This window comes from Citrus clementina, unplaced genomic scaffold (assembly GCF_000493195.1).
Source record: "Citrus clementina cultivar Clemenules unplaced genomic scaffold, Citrus_clementina_v1.0 scaffold_2, whole genome shotgun sequence".
Lineage (NCBI taxonomy): Eukaryota > Viridiplantae > Streptophyta > Magnoliopsida > Sapindales > Rutaceae > Citrus > Citrus x clementina.
Genome location: NW_006262688.1, coordinates 14282798 through 14307482, shown reverse-complemented (window position 1 = coordinate 14307482; position 24685 = coordinate 14282798). Strand labels below are relative to the sequence as shown.

The following is a 24685-nucleotide window of genomic DNA, read 5'->3' as shown; positions in this document are numbered from 1 at the left end:
TTCTTTATGTTCTTATCTAATTGCTTTTCTGTCTCAGCCCTATACTCTTTGAATTTCTCAAGAGCTTCAGACTTATGACGCATCAGATAAACATAACCGTATCTTGAGTAATCATCAGTAAAAGTGATGAAATACTCATAACCTCCTCGAGCTTGTACATTGATTGGTCCACATACATCTGTATGTACCAATTCAAGTGGTACTGTTGCACGTACTCCTTTGGCCGAGAATGGCCTTTTGGTCATTTTCCCTTCTAAACAGGATTCACAGAGTGACAATGATTCATTTTCTAATGGACCCAAGAGCCCATCTTTGATCATTCTCTGTATCCTATTTTGGTTTATATGACCCAAGCGTAAATGCCAGAGGTAACATTGGTTGGAAGAAATATTTCTTTTCTTAGATAAATGTGTATGCTCATCATTATTTATCACTGTGTCATGCATAGAATGGATCATTGGACTTAAATGATATAAATTATCTTCCAATGTACCAGAACAAATAAGTCTCTTATTATGAAAAATAGAAACAGAGGATCCAAAATTTACAGTGTACCTTTGCTTTGACAAACAAGCTACTGAAATTAAATTTCTCTTAATGTCTGGAACATAAAGACAATTATTCAAAACTAAAGTCTCATTATTAAAAGATAATAAAACAGATCCAGTCTTTACTGCTGACACGAACTGTCCTGTCCCTAACTGCAGCTTGACGCTTCCTTCACTTATTTTCCTGGTTTCCTGAAACCAATAAAGTGAATTACAAATATGATTAGTTGCTCCTGAATCCAACACCCAAGTGTCAATAGGATTCTGAACTAAACAGGCCTCAATTACAAAAAAATTTCCCATACCTGATTTCACAATCTTAGGGCAATCCTTTTTCCAGTGACCTTTCTGTCCACACTTGAAGCATTTGCCTTTCGGCTTGCCATCTTGCTTGGTAGACGGTCTCTTTTTCCCAGCTTTCTTCTTACCTTTGCCTTTCGGTTTAGGCCCAGAAGATGAACCTTTTTCAGTAATATTTATGCTTCCTAGAGATTTCTCAGCACGATAGATCTCTTCAGCAGAATGGAGTTCGTTCATCAATTCAGTTAAGGTCATGTTTCTTTTGTTCATGTTATAATTGACCTTAAACTCCTTGAATGTTTCTGGCAGAGATTCTAGCACCATGTCAATCTTTGAGTTATCATCGATTTGTGCTCCCTGAATCTCAGCCTCATTCAAATAGTCCATCATTTTGAGGACATGATCACGAACTCTTGTGCCCTTCCCCATTTTACTGTTCATAATTCCTTTCAGCGCTGCTTGTCTCGCAGAGCGAGTACTCTGCCCGAACATCTGTTGGAGACTATCCATTATTTCAGTGGCAGTCTCCAAGTTCTGATGTTTGGTCTGCAGAATATTAGAAATCGAGGCTAGAATGTAGCACTTTCCCATTTCATTGGCCTTTTGCCATTTCTCATAAAGCCTCCTCTGATTTCTATGAGCATCATCCGCTGGAACTGGGGGGCATGGCTGGGTTAAGACATATTTATAATTTTCAGCAGTCAGGACAATGAATAGATTTCTTTTCCAATCTATGTAGTTTTCTCCAGTGAGTTTGTTTTGACTTAGAATAATAGTAAGTGGGCTTAGGGAAGACATTTTCTGAAAAATAAAACATCCATGCATAAATAATTTGAAATAATATTCACAATAAATGACAAAAATGCATAAAACCATAAATGCATTTTAATTTATTGTAACGATAATCTAGTTCCGCTTTGACAAGCTATCTGGTGGGGAAGTCATGTCTATACTTACTAGACCCAATTACCCATTGGATTATTTACTTTCATGTAGAGACATGATAAATAATTATCGTTATCTTTTTGGGCCTAAATTTGTTAACAGAGCTTCGTTGGGAAGGTTAATAACAAATTTCAGTTGAATGTATAACCACTGTTTCAATCTACGTATTTTTCATATCAATAGTCACCGTTGGGGTGAACAATCGATTGAAAAATATTTCAATTTTATCTTTGAAGAAGTTCATCAAATAAAATATCTAATATATATACCCTCCGAAGGGAGCATCACCGTATCATGAAGTCGAGGTATATATATAATTTTATTATTGAACTAACAATGGAACCCGTGGGAAAATTATCTTGAATTTTCCCTCTCCCACTCAATATTTTAAAATTGGTTTTTCCTTTTTAAAACATACATATTGTTAATTGCATGCTTCCTATAATATTATCTAGATGATATCAAATATTATTAAGCATGTACAAATTTCAAACAATATAATGAGATTCATTATTAATGAATGACATGTAACATTATGCATAGAGTGGCACTACCTATTCTATATGACATGTTATCATGGCATGTTATCATCCAAAACATAACATATAGAAAAACAATTAAATAATCTTAATTCATGGCTTTCCTAATAATGAAAAATACATTAACTCTAAGCCTAATCTTCATTGGGCTTCTTGTCAATATCCATCTTCCATAATCTTGTTTTTGTTAATGGACTAGGGGAAATTGGGCTTTTTAATTTATAATTGGTCCAATTTTTAATTTTAAAAAGAAATAAATAAATAGATAATTTTATTTTTTTTATTATTAAAATAAAACTTTTGGACCAAAAATAAATTTAATGTATTTAATTTTGTCTATGCATTTTTAATCCATTAAGCCCAATTGAAATTGGGCCTAAAACTAGGATTAATTAAGCCCAAAACTATGTTTGGACTTAAATGCAAAAAATTAAAATTTTCTGCCCACAAGAAACAAATATGAAACTATAGGGACCTCCATGGTAAAAACCATGGAACCCTAAAATCACATTTTTCTTTTCCTCTTCTTCCCCAGTCGCCACCAGCAGAAACGGCCACTGTTCAGGCCAATCTCACCGGACAGCCGCTATCAACGTCGAGTTTGCCGTCGCCGATACGCCAGAAACAAACTAACCCTGCGCGCGCTGCTTGCTGGAACGCACGCTACTTCTGCGCACGCTGCTGCTGCATGTGCAGCGCGCGCTGCTGGCAGCGTGCTGCAGCTGCCAGCCACTGCGCACACAGCGCGCTTGCCGCGCGCATGCGGCAACTGCTGGGCGTGCAGCGCGTGCTGCTGCCCAGGCGAGCCGCGCGCGCTGCTGCCCACGTGGGCCGCGCGCGCTGCTGTTGCTCGTGGCTGCTGGCAGCATGCTTCTGAAATTTCCGGCCTCCGTTTCCTCTGATCTGACATCCATGATTATTTTCCGTTGATTTACAAATTTCCTAGGCCAATTTTTGGCTTACAAAAATTCTATAACAGAAAAAAAATTAAGAGGGAAACATGGTGATAATAAACCACCCCTCTTGTTACAGATCCAAACGAAAAATACAGTAGAACATCTAACCATGAATTAAGACAAACCATAAACATGCTTTATTAATATATTAAACAAATAATATATATCTGAATAAAATGTGCCACTCTAATACATAAATTTCAAGAATGATTTCATACAATATTCTTATATATTAATATGAGATTGCTCTGATACCAATTGTTGGGGAAAAATCAGGTTTTTAAAATTTTTATAAAACCTTTTAAGGACCGCTCTCATATAATATATAGGAATACGTAATTCAGAAATCGTACCTTGAAAATCTGAGTTGGCTTTTTCCGCTGAAGTGATTTAGGCTCTTAGATCACGATCCGCCACCACCACTCCTGTTAGATCACGATCCGTCACCACCACGCTTGTTAGATCACAAACTGTCTCCAATGATCTTCCAGGTTATGACTCAGGTTCGATCTGCACTTGACGTGTGGGCGCCTTTATCACTACCAAAGCAACTAGCACGAGAAAATTTTTCTCTCAACAATGGAGAGAAAAATCTTTTTCTCTGATCTGTATAAAAAGTGGCTTCTCTTCTTTTCTTTAGGGAAAAATAAGCCTTATATATCTCCCTTTAGTGAAATCCCTAGGCTCCAAATAATGCCCTAAATAAAACTCACGTTTATTTACTTTTTTAATAGGGGACCCACCTTGTAAAATAACATAAGGCCCCTTATACAAAAGCTAATTAAATGGAGCCTCCCACTAAATGATATATTTAGGCTTTTGACCCAAATCGCTAGTTATCTTACTTATTAGTCCAGTAGTGGTGCAGTCAATTAAATGAGCTAACCCAGGGATCATTTGGGAACATACAAAAGTGGCTACAATAATTAGGCCTGTAATTAAACTAGCCCAATTATTTAATTCCAAATCTACTCCACTAAAAGATTGGAACTGACTTCCATAATTGTATGCTCGAATAATAATTCGTCCCAAGCCACATTGATTTCTTTACTGCACAATCCTTTGTACCACATCGTTAATTAAATTGATATCTCAACTGTCCAATCAATTTAATAACATCTTATTCCTTGATCCTTACTGGTTTTCTCTAATGATCATTTTCAACATACTAAATATGTTGACACGCTCTGGCCAGAGAATTCTATGATCAAGTGCCGAAAACCCATCAAGAGATGTGTTGTACAAATTCTATATTGTTAATCCATAACTCCAATACTCATAATTGCTCCCACCAAGATACCGGGTAATCTTGACCACAAGAATGTGTCGTGCCCATTGGTAACTCAAATGGAATAACAATTACAATCATGAAATCATAATTAACTCAAGATTAAGATTACAGTAAAATCAACGCCTATGAGATTTAATAAGTCTGACAGTTATTACAAAGTTAATTAAATCTCATATGTGATCCTGTTCAATGTAGTCGTACTACATTAATAAATTCATACATGATTAAGACAAATCATTCAATGAATTTATTACAGTCTATACCTAAATAAAGTGCCCAACTTTATTTATCAACTGCGAACTAAATTTATTTAATCATAAGATAACTTGTATTTATGTCTTCTGTGAATCCACATGGTGATCACATAAATACATATAATATGATTAAATGGACTTTAATACAAATATTAATGCAATTAAGATATTTGAATAAAATACCTCATTTATTTTATTAATCAGAAAAATTGTTTATTACAATTAAATAAACACATATGCTTTTAAAGAGCATATTTTCCCAACACAAAGACTCAAAGACCCTCCTCTTTGGAGAGAAGCCTGATGCTGTTTTTTGTGTTAGATTTTTATATAAATTTTTTGTTCCGTATATGTGTGTACGAGCGCGTGTGAATGTGAATTTTGCACTTAATATAAGATGTGAAAGTGATAGTTCTGATTTTTTTTATAAAAATGATGACTAGGAATCCAGAGGAGATTCCATGGGCTGAGACTGGAGCTGAATTAGCTGTTGAGTCCACCGGAGTTTTCACTGACAAGGACAAAGCTGCTGCCCATTTGAAGGTTTTCTATTTATAATTATCCACACAACAATTGAAAATATATGTTTTTGCGACTTTTTAAATTTTTCAAGTCTTTTGTATATATAGAGGCTTGATTTTGATTCTCTGGGAAATCATTTAATTTCTGGAATTGAAATTATGTCCTCCCTTTAACATCTGTGCGCCATATAGGGTGGTACAAAGAAGGTTGTGATTTCAGCTCCTAGTAAGGATGCTCCCATGTTTGTTATGGGTGTCAATGAGAAGGAATACAAGAAAGAACTTGATATCGTCTCCAACGCTAGTTGCACTACCACCTGTCTTGCTTCGCTGGCTAAGGTTATTCAAAACAAATTCGGCATTGTTGAGGGATTTATGACCACTGTCCATGCTATTGCTGGTGATTATGGGCACATATGGCCGGCCCCAGTTGCAACGGCTGTGAATACCATTGTTTAACTTGTGTTTCCTTAACTGTTGCTGTATATTCAGCCACTCAAAAGACTGTTGATGGGCCTTCAATGAAGGACTGGAGACGTGGAAGAGCTGCTTCTTTCAACATTATTCCCAGCAGTGATGGAGCTGCTAAGGAATATAGTAATTACTTGCAGACTCAAATATGTTAAGAAAAATATTTCACATTAACGGAGTGTTGAACTTGGGTTAAATATATAAGATTTAGACAGCTCTCAACTCTTAAATTAGTTTTTAGGTTGAGTTAGAACTATAGACTTTCTTACAGTATCAGAGACAAACTTCTTAATGAGTGGATCCACACTATCTTACCTATCTATATAAGGTTTGAAAAACCCTCAACTTTAGCTAACTTAATTTTTGGGTTGAGTTAAACTTATAGAATTTTATATAATATTAAGTTGAGTTAAGCCTATAGACTTTTATATGGTATCAAAGCCAAACTCATGCATATATTAGCTCACACACTTTTGGAGGCTTATAGACTTCTAAATCATAGTCGAACTCACACATGAGATCGGCTTGCACACTTCGTCTAAGCCAAACTCATGCTTGAGATTAGCTTGCACGTGATGGTAAATATTGAACTTAAATTAAGTATATTAAATATGGATAACGCTTAACTCTTGAGCTAGCTTTTATATATGTGTGTGTATAATTCTTGAATGTTTATTTATTGCCTTCAATATTGTTGTATCTACTACATATGACTGTATATAATTGTGTAGGCTGTTGGTAAAGTTCTGCCATCATTGAATGGCAAATTGACTGGAATGGCTTTCCGTCTTCCCCGTCAATGTCTCAGTGGTCGACCTCACTGTAAGACTAGAGAAGAAAGCCACCTACGATGACATCAAAGCTGCTCTCAAGTAATTAATTAAGCACCATCATCATTTTCTTAATTAATCATCATTTTACACGTATTCAGTTTCCTAGGTTGTCATGATCAGTACTCTTTAAGTATCTTCCTGGCTAGCATCAGTCATTTATAACAATAATACTATACTTACTTAATTGGGATACTTAGTAATTCTCCTTCTGCTTTGAAATTTCACGTAGGGAGGCATCTCAAGGTGAGATGAAAGGAATCTTTGGTTACATTGAGGATGATGTTGTATCAACCGACTTCGTGGGTGACAACAGGTGATCAGACAATTCTGTGCTTCCATGCATGCCTGTTAATTAATTGTGCCAGATTAACTTGATAAGTTCACTCATAACAATTAATCTTTTTGTACAAATTCTTGCATGGCAGGTCAAGCATTTTTGACGCCAAGGCTGGAATTTCTTTGAGCGACAACTTGGAGAAGCTTGTCTCTTGGTATGATACTGATGCTGCATTTATATTTTGGATTGGAGTGGGAATCCTGAGATTAAGAGTATGGAGTGGGAGTGGGAGTAGGTTGTTTACTTAAACTGGAATGAGAGCATGGAATTGGGAGTAAATGATTTTAAATTACAATTTTATTTTTATTTAAAGAATTATCGTTTTTAATTACAAAATTAATAAAAAAATAGATTTGAAAAATAAAAAATTTATTTTATTATATTTTTAAATTAATAATAATTATTAATATTCTTAATTATGTAAATAATTTTTTTATTAATTTTAATTTTAATTATGTAAATAAAAAATTATTATTAAGAGCAACACAAATGAAACATTATTATTAATAATATAATACAAAATTAATATTTTCTTAGAATAAAATATTGATTATTATTAATTACTAATATTAAATAAATATAATACTATTATTTTTAAATAAATATAATAATATTATATTTTCAAATAAAAAGAGTATATAGTAATATTAATTTTCTATGAGTATAATAATATTATTTTTAAGTAATTTTAACTTAGAATCAATATAAATTATTATTTTTAATAAGTATAATTTATAAAATAATATAATAATATTATCTAAATAAAAATGATATTATTTATTTTATTTTATTAAATATTATTTATTTTATTTGATTAAATGTAAGGATAAAAATAGAAGAGGAGTGAGTAGATTCCCACTCCCACCTCCCCCATCCAAAAAAAAAAATGGGTCCTACGGAGTGGGATTCCCACTCCTCCTCTAAAATTAGTAAGTAAACATTAGAGTGGGAGAAATCCAGACTCTTTACTCCCATTCCAGAAAGTAAATACAGCATGAATGGAGTTATGGCACAGGAGGTACTGACTTGATCTGCCATGAGTGGTTCAGAAGTTGTTTCGGATTCGTCACGATTTCATGGACCTTTTTTTCATTTTCTTTTCGGTCTGTTTTGAGGATAATTTTTTGCTTTTCGGAACATGATATTGAAGAATGGTTTAAAGCTGTTTTCGATAAATTTTGCCCGGTTGGAACATGATATGGCTATTAAGATCCGTTAAAACGCAGCATTGGTCTATTTGCATGTGAGGTTTTAATACCCCATGTTGTTTACACGTGTGATATTAAAAGTTTTATGAATGAATAGGGATTGGAGACTGGAGAATGCAGACTAGCACCAGAGAAAGGATGCATTTGCAAGAAACAGTGAACTTTACTGTTTCAGCGACATTAGTCTTCAAATCTCCACTAATTACTTAGTCTACAGGTCTATAGGTGACCATTCATTGGCTAAACAGATTTGCAAACGCCAAAGTGGTGTTGCTTGAGAGAGGCAGTAATACTAGTATCTCTTCAATTGCAGTAATTTCTTTGACTAGCAAGTGCCATATGCGCATTGTGAGTAGAAATCAACACAATAAGTGGCAGTAATTCTTGATGCTCTAATTTATGTAACACCCTAAATACCATCAAATATCAACATCGTCACATAACATTGCTGCCTTCTTAATCCTCAACTACAAGCACTTCATTAAGAAATCTATAAAACTTGCATGAGGTATGGAACCCAGTAAAAGCAGCCAGCAGCTCCGTAAATCAGTGTAGTCTAGTGATAATCACCCAAAGTTCAAAACAATGGGGAAAAGGGTTATAATCGAAAATGCCGAAACGGTTTTTATTCATACAGTTTAGGGAGGCTCCACATGAGTGAAGAACATAATAAATTGTACCTACAGGAAGTGTGGAGAGAAATAAAAGAATTTAACAGGCACAGACAAGATGGGCCATCTGATGGGTGAAACATGAAAAACATTTGAGCAACTTTGTTCCCATATCTGCAGCTCCTAAATAACTGGACAGATCAAGAATTTATGACGCAAAACCACTGTTTACACCAACATTAAGAACTTTCTTAATTCTAAACAGGAGCATATGGTTCTTATAAGGTTGAGATATAAAAAGGTCTAGTGACATCAAAAGATTTCCAGTTTTTAGTAATGGCAACTTCAGCTAACTCACATGATCACGCTACTAGGCCACATGAAAAGATCCTGCAAAGCAATAACAGAAAATTAAAATCAGCAGTTATAATCGATTAAGGACCTAACTCTCTAATTCTTCACAATAAAATTCAACTGTTGTTTACAATAAGTATTAAAACGGAGTGTAATAATCTAAAGATTAGCAGACTCCTTTCACTGATGACAGGCCAGATATTGACATATGTCATGAGTACTGACATATGTAAGCCTTCCATCAGTAATAACATGGTGATTCAATATCAGTATGCAATTTCTCATCTAAATTATGAGCTACAAAATAAAATAAAATTACCAGTCATTCAACGGCCACCGGTCAAGGCAGGATTCAGAGCCAGAAGCATGTTGCTGTTCTTGCCACCAGGCAGGTAAGCCACATGAGGTGACCTGGCCAGAGTAGCGGCAATCTCCCTGGATGCTTCAATCCTTCTCAGCTCAATCAATCCCAAACCAAACTTCGAAGTTGCTTCAGAAATTAGCTGCGCAGCCTCACTTTCACCCTCAGCCCGAATAATTGCAGCCCTCCTTTCCTGATCGGCCTTCATCACCACAAACTTAGACCTTTCAGCCTCCTGCTGTGCCACTTGCTTTTGCTCGACTGCCCTAGAAAACTCTGCTCCATATGACAAATGCGTGATGGCCACATCGTCCAACACAATGTTGAAGTCCCTAGCACGTTTGATCAGAGACTCTCGGACTAGTGCAGAAACATGTGGACGCTCGGTAAGAAGCTGATCAGCATTAAATTGTGCTACCACGGCCTTCAGCACCTCATTCCCAATCGATGGAAGCACCTTCTCATCATACTCGAGTCCAAGATGTTGGAAAATGTAAGGCAGCCGTGATACCTTTCACGAAATCAAAGGATTAACTACTAAAAAACAGAATACAATCAGAACAAAATCAACTCAAAGCTTCGAAGTAGATATTCATCAAATTCATATCAGCCAGCATTGTTCAAAATTGTCAATTACAATGTGTCAATTAAAAGAACAAAAAAGGCATCCAAATGAATGATGGTTTCATTCACTGAGCGAGGATTATTGAGAGTACAAGCCATTATAAGATGAGTCTTTAAATCATAAAAACACAAGACAAAAAGGCATATCAGATCATTTATATTATCAGTTTAAACTATGCAAATGCACAACCAATGGAAAATTTCACTTACAATAACAAATGTCTTTTCATAACTAAATATTTTTATTCCCCCCCCCCCCCCAAAAAAAAGTAATTACCCGATAAGAACAATTTATAAATTTTATTGCAATTTAACACTTTAACAAAAACAAATACTAACAAAGTTATTCCTAGGAACAAATCTGACAATCAAGCTATCCAATTCAATCAATCATACCCAATGGTCCTATCAATATGAATGCTTATCCAGGTAGGCAGAAGTAACAGAAAGAAATCTTTCTTCTGTCCATTGATTATTATGACAGGTAGTATCTCTTATAAGTAGGTAAGCAAAAATGAAAATATGATGTGTTAATTTGATCATTATACTTGCCCACTGGGCAAATTTAGTAACACTACCATATGGTTCTCTCTCTCCAACCTCTTTCTTTCGGCTATCATTTCCTTCTCACCCAAGAGGAAAACAACCCTCCTTTCCTTTCTATCCACTTCCCCCTCTCTCCTTATCTTAGAAAAGAAAACAAGTTTAAATCTTTCCTAGAAACAAATTTAACACATTCTACAACATCAAACAAAAAATCATCCCATTTGCTTTCACAATTGTACATCAATCAGATTAACCTAAAATAAAGCGCTAACCCACAAATAATTATCAAATACACACTAGAAAATACGAACAAAAATGCGATTTTTTTAATGGGGTTTAGGGTTCATTGATTTATTTGTCACCTCAGGGCGAGAAAGCACACGGAGTGTTAGGTTAACCATCTGAAGATCTTTGGTCCCTGAAACGGAAGAGAAGGTGTGGGGCCGGGTACGGATGTCGAAGATAAAGGGCTTCTGGAGCCAGGGGATGAGGAAGTGGGTCCCTTCACCGATGGTTTCATCGATCACACCACGGAACCTGTCAAAGAGAACAGCTCGCTCTCCTCCGTCTACAGTGTAAAGCGAGGAGTTTAGCACGGTGGCGGCGGCGCCGAGCCCGAAGGCCGCACGAGCTATGTTGGTTAAGAATGAAACTGCGGCTTGACTGCTGCCCATTTTGGTGTCACTGTGAAAAGGAACTCGTGTCTTGAGTTTTTGATTCAAAAGGGGGGTTTTAGATTTAGGGTTTAAGCGACTTGGTGACGACACAACAGTTGGGGGTTTATAAATTTTTATTTATTTATAAGGGTATTTTCGTCTTGGAGTTCTTCATCGACAAGTCATGTATTTTGGTCTCACGGCCCATTTTTAAAATTATTTTTTAATTAAATTTAAAAATTACAAAAAATGGTAAAAAATTTTAGTAGGGCTATTTACACTTAAAGATTACTTTAAACAACTAACAAACTCGTAAATCAGCTAGTATGGAATTGTTCTAACTTAACTAAAGTTTTCGATTCGAAACTTGAGATTGTAGCTGCATTAAAATACTTGTTGGGAGAAATTTATCACCCTAATGATTATACCCTGCTCGAATCTGAATTAGTCGGGCCTAATGTCATCTTCGGATATCAGATAGTTTAATACACCAAAAAAAAAAATTAGTTTAAACAGTCATATTATATTACTAAATTATCTCAATGTTAATTTATAATTGAGGACTATATTCACTAACTCAATAAAATATATTACTCTTTTTAACACTTATTTTACATAGAATTATCTACTCATACCCCTAATAAATATTCACAGTAAATAATACATAAATTAATATAATTGGTGAATTATGTTGAAGAAAGTGAAATTTGATTTATAAAGATACTTGGTTTTCTCGACTTGAAAGAATCCTAAATCCTTGAAGCGGTTCTCTTGAAGTTGAAAGTATATTTTTATATTTTTTTATAAATTTTGCAAACTATAAGGGCCTGTTTGGTATTGTTTTTGAATCTGTATTTTCTGAGAATAAAAATGAAAATGAAAATGGTGTTTTGCAGTTACTGTATTTCGAATTTAAATATGCGTTTGGTATCATTTTCTGTATCCTATATTTTAAAACTGAAAACAGTAATATGCGTTTGGTAGACATAGTTAGAAATGATAAAAACAGAGAATATGCGTTTGGTAATGCTTTTTTTAAAAACAATTTTTACTAATCATTTACATTATATTTATAGTTATAAAATAATTATTTAGCTAATACACACAAATACAACAAAATAATTTAACCAAATTTAATAAAAAAAATTACATGATAATAAAGTTTAAGAATTAACATTAATTAAAAAAATTTAACATTGTCATTGTTTTTACACTATATAATTAAGATATACATTACAACACATGATTTAAACAAAATAATTATAAAAAACTACATGATACACATTATGCATTACGTATGTAATCATGCCACATAAAAGCCGCAATTCCATCTGAAAAACAGAGGAGAACTCACGGTCCATGTTCCAATCCCAATCCCAATGCCAGTCCCGGCAGCATTAAAGTTCGATGGTTTAGTGTGACATGCACGGCTTTTGGTAGTAATCGAAACACGTCTTGCAATTGTTTTGGCTCCATATCCATATCAAGACATTCAAGGCCAACAAACACTAAACAAGACTCTTTAAACTGGCAAATCAACCAAAGGTAAAACTTCTATCTATGTTTGCAAGCATCCATGTCTACGGGCTCCAGCAAGAAGATATTAATTCTTTCAAGTCACTTCAACAATCATGGGAATGCGGTGGGAAGAAAATTAAATTAAAATGGCATGGGTAATAAGGAATTCCATTATGTCACCAATGAAACATTACAACAAAATTGGCAACAATGTTTGCACCAAATCAAACAGTACAAGTGCCTTGCTCGATTTTGATCTCCAGTTTCATCGTGGCACCACCATCCCAGTAACAATTTCGTGTGGATTTCTTCGTTGTGTCTGAACAAAAATGTAACGCATACATTGTATTTCCATCTGTTCTATCTTTCAGGTTCTAGTAAACTATTGTGTCTAGAGTCAGAGTAAAGCTTCAAAATACTTGACAAATATGTACCAAATGTGTCTAGATTCAAGAGTGAGATTTTCTGCTAACCACCATAAATATAAATTCTTGGTACTTCATGGGTCTAAATCATGACTACTATGTTCTGAGCCCTTGGAAAACTGTTCGTCGTGAAAGGGATCATCAGCACAATGTACAGAACTCCACCTAGGAGAGAAATTCCAGCCCATCTGTTCCAGCTCATGGCCAGTTGCTCTCATGCTAAAATATCATTGCTACAACCTAGAATCTGAAACAATCTAAAGAAAATAATTAAGAACAGTTTCCAATTTGCCGAATTGAACATGCCACTTAAAATAGTTTCCACATGCCACTTAAAACCAGAGCAAATCTTGCACAAAATAATCAAGAAGTACACCCAATTAATTTGCCTAAAAAACTAATTGAACATAACAACATCCAATTTGCCCAATTGAATCCAATTTGCCGAATTGAACATCATATGGGTCCAAGCTAAACAAAAAGAATTACAGTCAAAGTGCAGCCAAATAGAAAAAAAGAAAGAAATATACCAGTAAGTGGTGGCAGCAAGTGAGTGGAAGAGCAGCTGCAGCAGCAGGATCTAGCAGCGGAAGCAAGCAAGTGAAAGAGCAGCAGCAGCAACCGAGTGAAAGAGCAGCAGTAGCAGCAGCAGGATCTAGCAGCAGCAGCACGCGAGTGGAAGAGCAGCAGCAGCAGCACGCGAGTGGCAGATCGAGTTAGAGGGAGAGATATATGTTGTAGATCTAGAGAAAGAGGAAGAAGAGAGTGATAGTGAGTGCGGAGAGTTTAGATCGGGGACTTTGGGAGCTGTTGATGAAGTGAACACGAGCCGAGATTTGTTCTATAATTTGTTCTTGAGTGTGAATTGTAATTCATTTGAAAACGCATTAAACATGTTTTCAACTTTACAACTGGAAAGCTGAATCTGAATTTTTTGTTTTATAATTTGTTTCTGAGTTTAGCCCACCAAACACGAATTACATCTGTATCCTCAAAACGAAAACGAAAACAGAGGCTTGAAAACGGTACCAAACAGGCCCTAATATTTCCGTTTCTGGATTCTTGATGCTTCCTGTATAAAAGTAAAAAATTGAAAGGGTAAAATAATCATTACCTTTCTCATTCTAACTAAGAGGTTGTTTTTAGGGAACAAAAGAATCTATTTAGTAATAGATCAATTAAAAAAATTAATTTTAATTTTCAATTTAACCGTAAATAGTATTCAACAGTACTTTAAACGAATTTATGAGAAATAAATGTGATAACACATAAAAAATAGAATTGTAATTGCTACTCTCAGGGGTTGTTTTTTTTTTTACTTAATTGACTTAATTTTAATCAGTTAAGTCATTAAGTTGAAATATTTTCAACAATTAAATCATTAAGTTATTAAGCTTTTTTTAACTTTTTACTTAATCTAAAAAGTTTGAATGCTATCATTAAAAAATATTTTCTAAAATATCTCTATCTAATTTATTAATTTTCATCCTTAACTAAATAAAATTTAATAATTAGCATTATTACCCATCTGTATATAACTTGTGATAATATATAGTGGTAGACTATTATTATTTTTATCTTTTTACTTTTTCAAATTAGCATGGACACAACTCAAAAGTGTTATGACTCCCAAATATAAGAGTATCTAGTTATAATATAATCCGGTGAGTCCGGGATCGAACCACAGGGAATCTAAAATCTAGTAGTCAATTTGTTAAACAAAAAAAATTAATTGCGGGAAACGAAATCACTAGAAATTAATTTAAAAATATGTTAAGGTTACGAGATCCACTCTCAACATTCAAACTATAGTTTAAATACTCTCTCATTTTTATATTTTTTCTCACTTTTACCAGTTAATTATTATGTCATTTAATTTTTAACTAACTATGTGTGTGGATAAATATGGAATCACGTACCTAATATGCCACAATTATATTAATGTGTCGACATTATGTCAAAATACCACATAGATCCAAGTAAATTTATAAATTAATATGACATAAAAATAACCAGAAAATAATAAAATAAACTTAAAACTCACTTAAGAAAGTAATGAATTTAATTATTTGAAACCTTGAACTTCACATTTCACCTCAACTTAGTAAAATTAGCCACTCATATTGAAAAAAAAATACTCTTTTTATTATTTTACAAACTTCTGGAATATATTACAAGAAAATTGATACAGAAGAAAACAAGAAAAGAAAATAAATAAATTCCTCAACTTCACTCCCGCATCCCCTCCCCGCTTCGCTCTCCTCATTCTAAAATATTTACCTTTGAGTGAAAAATGAAAAAAAAAAGTCTTAATGGAAACCATAACTTTTCTTTCAAAATTACCCTTATTAAACGCGTGCACTTTTTTTTTTTTGTTTGGTTATTTAGTGTTGTATGCCTTTCATTTAAAACTATTGTTGCAGACTTCAGTTCTTCATCATCAGTAAAATTTTATTTCAAAGTTTTTGAGCCAAGAAATGCAATACAAACACCAATCATTAAATCAAAATAACAACAGCAAAGTTAAAAGACCATGCACAGAAGGTTGCAAAGCAAACAACAATAATACCTACAAATTTCGATGCACCTGTAAGTATCCATTACCATTAGGTTGAACCCAAACCGAATTTTAAACTCGATCGAGTTGAAGCTTTTTTTTTTAAGTTTTGGCTTTTAAAAATTAATATACATATATATACATACACACACACACACACACACACACACACACACACATATATATAAACAAAAAAACTCTCAAACTCCCGTATCTCCTTACCTCTATGTTCTCACTTCTCACACTCTCAGTCTCGTTATCCAGCACCAATAGCAACCAGCAACCCACGAAAGCATCATAAAAACCCCTAAACTCTCACTTCTCAAACTCTCATTGTCTCACACTCTCGTGGCCCACAATGACGGCAGCCAAAAGCCCACTGCACGCAGTCGTCCAGCTCCAGCAGACGCCCTATTGCAACAGTTCACCGCAGCCCACTCACCATCAACCAGCACACCTTCAATAATCAAGTTGTCTGCAACCACATCGTGTTGTTCACCTCATGGCTCAGTCAGACCCACACGGTCACACTTTGTCGATGTTGTAGCTTCCCATCGATCAAGGTTTGTCACTTAGTCCATACTAATATTTGGATTTTGGAGTGTGTTTGTTGCTCACTTGCTCGTGAGTGTTGTTATTAATTAAATTGGAGATTTTTAATTAATTAATTAACAATTGTTCAATTATTTGGAGTGGGTTTATTGTTGATTTGCTCGCAAGTGTTGTTATTAATTAAATTAGAGATTTTTAATTAATTAATTAACAATTGTTCAATTATTTGGAGTGGGTTTGTTGTTGTAGACTGATAATTGAACAACTGAAGACTGTTATCAATTAAATTGGAGTGGGTTTGTTGTTGTTATTATTAATTAAATTGGAGATTGTTAATTAATTAATTAATTTGTGCAGTTTTTTAATTTAGAATATAGCAATATGCTGAATTGTTGATTTCTAGTTATTATTACTATTTTTATTATTGTTTGTTTAACTTAATTGTTGTTCGACAAAGTTATATTAATTCCCAAATGTTGTTACTGTTGTTGTTGTTGTTATTAATTAAATTGTGATATTTGTTCAATTTAGGATATTAAAACATTATGATATTATGAGTTTTTGTAACGAGAACCCATTTTTTTTTGTAAAATCATAAGTGGGTGTTGAAATAGGACTCGTATAGGCTAGAGTGTCCAAATCCACAATAGATTCTTATTATTATATTAAATTGTGATGTTTATTCTAGATTTCTTTGTTTTGTTACGTTTATCCTATAGGTTGACTTTTAGCACTAATGCGATCATGCTATGGATTTATGATTCATATGACTGAGACAAATGGCTCAAGAGTTCATGACAACATCCAATCTACTGAATCTAATGAAGTTAGTGATATGTCACCAATAGCTACGGAAGCCCAATTCAAATTGAAGAGGAAGAGGTCATCGAGGACATCATCAAAACCACCTCAAACAAAAAAAGTGATGCCTCTAATATCAAAGGCATGGAAGGATTTCACTAGATTGCCAAAAGATTATAAACAGTGTAAGTGTAATTATTGCGACCAAGAATATTCATGTAAATCTACTGATGAGACTAGCAGTTTGTCGAACCACTTGAAAAGTTGTTTTGACTATGAAAGTTATCTATAAAATCAAGCAACTTTAACTTAAGAACCTACTGGTGCTGGTAATGAAGAGATTGGTTAGGTTGTGGTTAGGGGATTTAATCAGGAGGCTATTAGAAAGGCAACTACTAAAATGATTATTCTTGATGAGTTGTCATTTTCGTATGAGGAGAATTCTAGATTAAGACATTTTTGCAGTGTTACATGTCCTAGGTTTGTGGTCCCATCTCGTAGAACCATTACTAAGGATATCCTTGACATATTTCTAACTAGAAAGGCTTCGTTGAAGAGTTTATTATGTGATAAGAAGCAAAGATTCTCTCTCACTACAGATATGTGGATTTCCATCATGACGGCCAGTTATATGATAATAGCAGCTCACTTTATTGACAAGATTGGCAGTTACGTAGGAGGATCATCAGTTTTAACACAATTTCTAATCATAAAGGGGAGACGATTGGTAAGCAGCTCGATAAATGTTTACTTGATTGGGGTATAAAGTGGGTGTTCACCATCACCGTGGACAATGCAAGTGTAAATAAGATTGCCACAACCTATTTGACAAATAAATTGAAGACTTAAAGAGATGATGCATTGGTGTTGAATGGTGATTTTATACGTGTATGTTGTTGTGCACATATTTTAAATCTTATTGTTAATGAGGGGTTGAAAAAACTAGACAATAGTATTATTAGTATCTGAAATATTGTGAAGTATGTGAGATCATCTACTGTGAGATTGAAATCATTTCAAATTCGTGTAAAGCAAGAAAAGATTTTGCGGCAGAATGGTCAGCCTTCTAGAAGAAGTGTGGTTTCAGATTATCCACCTAAGTGGAATTCCACATATACCATATTGACGACGGCATTGAAGTTTAGATTGACATTTGATCGAATAGCAAATGAGGATAAGTTTTATAGTTCCAAAAAGGTGGGAAGAAAAATGTGGGACCACCAAGAAGTTATGATTGGGATAATGCTCATCAGATGGTCAGGTTTTGGAGGATTTTTTATGATGCCACACTGGCATTTTCTTTTTTTCTAAAGGTGACATCTAGTACATGCTACAACTAGATATGCAAAGTTGAAAAGGCTCATAATACAATGGCGGACAACTTTGACCCGCACATTAGTATGATAGCAAGTAGCATGAAAAAGAAATTTGAGGAGTATTGGTAGGTGGCCTTCGAAGATAAACAAGTTGTTAGTCATTGCTTCTGTATTAGATCCGTAGGGGAAAATGAATTTTACAACACTCTACTTTGAGACTTTATATAATAAGAATAGTGCAAAATGTGTTGAGATGAAAAACGTGGTAAAAGATGTACTAATCAAGCTTTTTGAAGCATATAGTGCTCAACACTAAAAACCAAGTGCAAGTGCTGGTGATAGTGCTAATAATGGGTTGACTTTTATGGATGAAGACGATGAGGTATTTGAGGACCCTTTCTCTAAATACACCGAGATGTTTACTGTCACTAGATATCATATAAAATTGTCAAATGAGCTAGATCTTTACTTGATGGAGTCGGTTGAATATCAAGCGCCTACTGCATTGGGTGCTCCATTTGATATTTTACTATGGTGGAAAGCTAATAGTTCGAAATACCCAATTTTGTTGTAAATAACAAGAGATGTGCTTGCCATTCTAGTATCTACAGTTGCATATGAGTCTGTCTTTAGTACAGGAGGTCGTATTTTAGATGAATATATGAGTTTTATGACTCCTGATATGGTGGAAGCATTGATACTGACACAAAATTGGTTGCGATCTTCACTTTTTGTTGATTCAACAACAATCCTTCAAGCGTTGGTTGAGGAAAACGAGTTTATGGATACTCTTACAAAATGTATAATATTAATGATTACTTATTTACTTATTTATTTTTAAGATTTGCTTACTTTAATTAAGAGTTTTTTACTTCAAGTCTTTTTATTTCATGTAGAGCTTCGTAAATCGACAAAAACGAACCATCTAAGTGTTCTAATATGAAGATTTTTTGTTGCTATAGTAAGTATATAACTATGTATATTGATTTGGATCAAGCATAATAATCAATTACACAATTAAGGCGTAGTCATAATACAAACATGCTACTAGTAATATTGAGAATTGTTAAGGCATATTGAGTGATTCCACTAAATGTTAATTAATTTTTTTGCAGAATGGACTGATTTGCTTCATTTTCTATCCGTTGCTGCTTGATATTTTGCTATGGTGGTGGTTAATTATTGCTAATTTGGAGGCACTGTATTGAGTATTGATGGTGTTGAAGATGGATTATTAGCCTTGTTTGTCATGTGGAGATGTTTAATCGTGGTTGCCATTTGCCATTTTAACTTTTAGATTTGTAATTTATATAGCTTTATTGTACTTGACTATATGTTTTATGTTTTGTTAACTTTAAAAAGACTTGTTTAAATGTTGTTAAGGATGATTTATAGTTGATAATTGTTGTTAAGGATGTTTGGAATTGAGATTTTTGGATTTTAATTGGTTGTTGGTGGAATTTTTGGATTACATTGTTCCAACCCGTTCTAACCCGAACTAACCCAAATTTTTAGATTGAATTGTTCTAACCCAAACTAACTTGAATTAACCCAAATCAAAATTTTAACCCGAATTACCAACTCAATTTGATCCAAATTATGAACCCGAACCAAATCAAATTCGGTTCGGTTCGGTTCAGGTTGGCGGTTTCAACCTAATCGGGTTGAAACCCAAACTGAAACCCGATTTGCCCTCCCCTAAATTTACCATTATTCATAATTGTATTTCAGCCAAGAATAATTTATTTTGCAGAAGACCATAATACTCAAAATGTCCTCCAATTTAAGCAATGCCCTCAAATATTATGTTTAGCAAATTAAATTGGAAAACTCTAGTGGAAATTAATTTTTTTATTCAAAGAAAAATCGTATATCATGTTAAAAAAATTATACTGATATTCATGAAAAATAAATTTCCTATTAATATAAACTTACTCTTAACTATATTTAAAAAAGAGTTGGTTATCATAAATTTTCAAATAATATCTCGTTTTCTGGTAACATTAATATGATTTGCTTTTATGGTAGTATTTACATTTTGAATTGGAGTGAGAATTCTAAGGAGTGAGAATCTTGGGATTATGAGTGTGAAGTGAGAGTTGAAGTAGGTTGTTTACTTACACTGAAATTAGAGTATGGAATTGGAATTAGAATTCAATTTATGTGTTTACATTGTATTGGATTGGGACTAAATTGTTTTAAATTAGAGTTTTACCCTTATGTAAAGAATTATTGTTTTTAATTACAAAATTAATAAAAATATATTAAAATAAAAGATTTATTTTATTATATTTGTAAATTAATAATAATTATTAATATTCTTAATTATGTAAATCACAATTTTTTATTAATTTTAATTTGAATTATGTAAATAAAAAATTAATAATAAGAGCAACATAGATGAAACATTATTATTGATAATATAATACAAAATTAATATTTTCTAAGAATAAAATATTTATTATTAATTAATTACTAATGTTAAATAAATATAATACTATTATTTTTAAATGAATATAATAATATTATATTTTCAAATAAAGATAGAATATAGTAATATTATTAATTCTCTGTGAATACAATAATATTATTATTTTTAAGTAATTTTAACTCAGAATCAATGTAAATTATTATTTTTAACTAAATTTAATAATATTATATTTAAATATGTTTAATATTATTATTTTCAATAAATTTAATTTATAAAATAATATAATATTATTATTTTCAATAAATTTAATTTATAAAATAATATAATATTATTATTTTCAATAAATTTAATTTATAAAATAATATAATATTATTATTTAAATAAATATGATATTATTTATTTTATTTTATTAAATATAAGGGTAAAAAGGGAAAAGGGGGGAGCGAATTCCCACTCCCACCACCCCCCATGGGAGTGGAAATCTCACTTCCCACTCCAAAATTAGGTGGGGTCCACGGAGTGGAATTCTCACTTCCCTCTTAAAAATCATAAGTAAATGTTGGATTAGAAGGAATCCACACCCCTCACTCCCACTTTAAAAAGTAAACGCTACATATATGTTTTTCAAATATTTAGTTGGGGGCAATATAATTACAAAACATAGAAAATTAATGTGCTTTGTCCCTTGGTCTACATCCACGAGTAGAGAAAATAAATCTTTTATTAGAATCGTAATAACAATTAAACTCTCACTCTCTTTGCTACCTTTTTTAGTGCTTATTCTCCATACTAAAAGAGACCATTTTCTTTATAGCACTCTACAGATAAAATCTATTTTTGACTGAAACTCATCCTAATTCTCCTCTATCCTTTAGGATTTGAATTACAAGATATTCTTTATGTTCTCATTGATTCTATCTATATCAAGCCTCATATATTCTACTTCTAGACCAAGCAACATCCTTCAATTGTTGACTTTTATTTAGCTGGGCTTAATACAACAATAGCTCTAACAAGACTCAAAAGTGTATTACTCACAAGTATAAGAGTGTCTAGTTATAATATAACCTAGTGAGTCCGGGGTCGAACAACAAGGAATTTTAAATCCAGTAGTCAATTTTAAATTTAAAAAATTAATTGTGGGGAAAAGAAATTATTTGAAATCAATTTAAAAATAAGCTAACGTTGCGGGATACACTCTCAGTATTCAAACTATAATTTTAATACTCTCTCATTTTTAGCCTCACTTTTACCAGTTAATTATTATATTATTTAATTCTCAATTAACTATGTGTGTGGATAAATATAAAATAAAGTACCTAATGTGCCACAATTAATGTGTCTACATTATGTCAAAATACCATAAAATCCAGTGAGATTTATAAATTAACATGATATAAAAATAGTCAGAAAAGAATAAAATAACTTAAAACTCACTTGAGAAAGTAATTAATTTTATGATTTGAAACTTTGAGTTTCACCCTTCACCTCAGCTCAATAAAATTAGCCACTCATATTGGAGGAAAACACAACCCTTTTTTTATTTAATAAACTTTTGAAATATATTACAAGGAAACAGATACAGAAGAAAACAAGAAAAGAAAAGAAAGAAATCATCAGCTGAACTCTCTCTCGACTTTTGAAAGATCAACTCTACTAGCTTCTGCCTCTCGGCTCAAGCTTCTTCATCTCTACTGCATTTCCTTGCCATTTATAGGCAAGGAATGCATTATCTTTATTTTATTATTATTATTATTATTATGTATATATATATGTGTGTGTACATTGAAATGTGTAATGGTCAAGTGGCCATTACAAGAATGAGCAATTTGGTTTTTGTTCTTTTGTTATTTTGTTATTCATTTTCATTTTATTTATTTATTTACATCTCCTCAATAATGCTTCCAAATTGCTCCAGCAGTCCTTCTTTGTTTCCGCTTTCAATTTCAATTTATTTTTGAAAAATATTTATAAGATAAAAATAACATATTACGAATTAATTTAACACAAAAATTTATTTGGGGAGTATTAAGATAATTTAGAAATAATGAGTGCTTTAATCTATACAATAAGTGTAAAACTAATAATTTTATCTTTATTACACGTACACGTTTTAGTGTTAATCAAGCTCCTCTATTTAGACTTGGTCTTTATGCATGGTCCATGATCTAAAATCGAGTCTACGGTCCCCATGAGCATATGGTCTATGACCTTTTTTGGCTATCCCCTACTCTTGGAGTGTTGGGCTTAATACAACAATAGCTCCTCATTAAGACTTGGTCCTTTTGCATGGTCCATGATCTAAGATCAGGTCTACAGTCCTCATGAGCATATGGTCCATGACTTATTTTGTTATCTCTTACTCTTTGGGTGCATAAATTCTGGTTCTCACACTTGGTAGAGCACGATCCCTGCTCCCCACTCTTCGAGGCATGGCTGCTGCTCCTTACTCTTGGGGAGCATGATTTTTCAACTTCATGAATCTCGCACACTCTTTCGTTGACTTTTTACACATTTTGTACAATAATTGTTCCCTAGCTCTTAGTTTCTAATTCCACCAGAATCAAAAGCATAAGAGCTCAATTTGTTTCTCTCTATACATTCTATATAAACCATTTTTTACACCATTCGTCGACATCATTGAGTTTCCATTTCTTTAGCTTTCACTTTTCCTAGTGAGTGTTTTTTCTTTTCTCTTCTAGAATTTTTAATGTCTTCAAATTTCGATTATAGTTCTAACTCCTTCTACCATAACTACTTTAATGATGATTAATATTATCTTATATCAACTGATACCAACCGCCCTCTGTGTAAATTTTACTCCCACATTCTTTATCCCTGATTACCAAATTAACTTCCAATTCATCTCTCACTAGTCCATTGATGAGGTGAGGAATAAGATGTCTGAAAAATCCATCTCATCCCTTAAAGTCAAATATGAGATCCCAAGTTTGCTTGAACTTACCAAAGAACAAACCAGTGAGCTTGCTAGTAAGCCTTCTTTTAGGGTCATTGCTTTTTACCCTAATTTTTTTAATATGACGTTAGGTTACCATAACACCCTTTTTAAGGTACATGATTATCTGCATTAAATGTGCTTCGGCACAGCTTTGCCTTAATGTTTGGTGCGCCATGATTGGCATGTATTTCTCATGGAAATTAAAAGATTTTTTTGGCCTTACATTTAGTCAATTTCAACAAGCTTACCAACTAATAAGCTTTTCATGCAATAAAAACTCCTCTTTTAAGGGCTAGTATTATGTTGAAACTTGGGCTAAGTAAGTCTTCCTCTTTAATTATTCAAGACAAATCACATAATTATTCTTGAAATGATTCTTGACTTTTTGCCCGCAAGCATTGGGAGCTAGGGGATTTTCCTATCATGTACCTTGGGTATTGGGTTCAAACTCATTTTTTCACCCTAGGTAACTTCATAGGAAATTTCTGCAAAATATGTTTTTCTTTACTTAATGTGCTTCCTCTTTTTTTTTTTTTTACGCAGTGTCATAGAGTTGTTCTTCTATCAATTCTACTGAGCAAGGTCAGACCGACGAAGTTTTTAAAGACCCTGAAAACTTACAGTCCTAGAAATACCTTTCTCAAATAGGCTTTCTAACTATTTTTGCCTTTATCTCTCCTGCTTCTACCATTATTCTACCATCAGGTGAGCTTATATTCAAGAGTAGCAATTTTTATATTGTAGAAAGATTGTAATATTTTACTTCACTTT

At 33.1% G+C, this 24685-nt stretch overlaps 2 protein-coding genes across 2 annotated transcripts; one reads left to right on the top strand and one right to left on the bottom strand.

The window, feature by feature from the left end:
• The first annotated feature begins 5265 nt into the window (after window positions 1-5265).
• LOC18053583 (glyceraldehyde-3-phosphate dehydrogenase, cytosolic) lies at window positions 5266-7243 on the top strand. The gene is made up of 6 exons (XM_024190780.1): window positions 5266-5376; window positions 5547-5754; window positions 5847-5951; window positions 6634-6697; window positions 6888-6971; window positions 7084-7243. Exons 1-6 carry the CDS (start codon window positions 5266-5268, stop codon window positions 7241-7243), a joined length of 732 nt encoding a protein of 243 aa, XP_024046548.1.
• Window positions 7244-8804: 1561 nt separating this feature from the next.
• On the bottom strand, window positions 8805-11469 carry LOC18053582 (prohibitin-3, mitochondrial). Its single transcript, XM_024191606.1, has 3 exons — window positions 11062-11469; window positions 9488-10040; window positions 8805-9204 (listed from the first exon to the last, which is right to left on the bottom strand). The coding sequence occupies exons 1-2, from the start codon at window positions 11371-11373 to the stop codon at window positions 9495-9497; spliced, it is 858 nt and encodes a 285-aa protein (XP_024047374.1). The 5' UTR covers window positions 11374-11469; the 3' UTR covers window positions 8805-9204; window positions 9488-9494.
• Between the last annotated feature and the right edge of the window lie 13216 nt (window positions 11470-24685).

Excerpts from the sequence above, each read along its gene's own strand:
- LOC18053583 (XM_024190780.1), top strand. The coding sequence starts at position 5,266 with ATGATGACTAGGAATCCAGAGGAGATTCCATGGGCTGAGACTGGAGCT. Across the intron at positions 5,377-5,546 it reads AAGCTGCTGCCCATTTGAAG|GGTGGTACAAAGAAGGTTGT; the intron begins GTTTTCTATTTA and ends TGCGCCATATAG. Across the intron at positions 5,755-5,846 it reads CACTGTCCATGCTATTGCTG|CCACTCAAAAGACTGTTGAT; the intron begins GTGATTATGGGC and ends CTGTATATTCAG.
- LOC18053582 (XM_024191606.1), bottom strand. The coding sequence starts at position 11,373 with ATGGGCAGCAGTCAAGCCGCAGTTTCATTCTTAACCAACATAGCTCGT. Across the intron at positions 10,041-11,061 it reads GTGTGCTTTCTCGCCCTGAG|GTATCACGGCTGCCTTACAT; the intron begins GTGACAAATAAA and ends ATTTCGTGAAAG.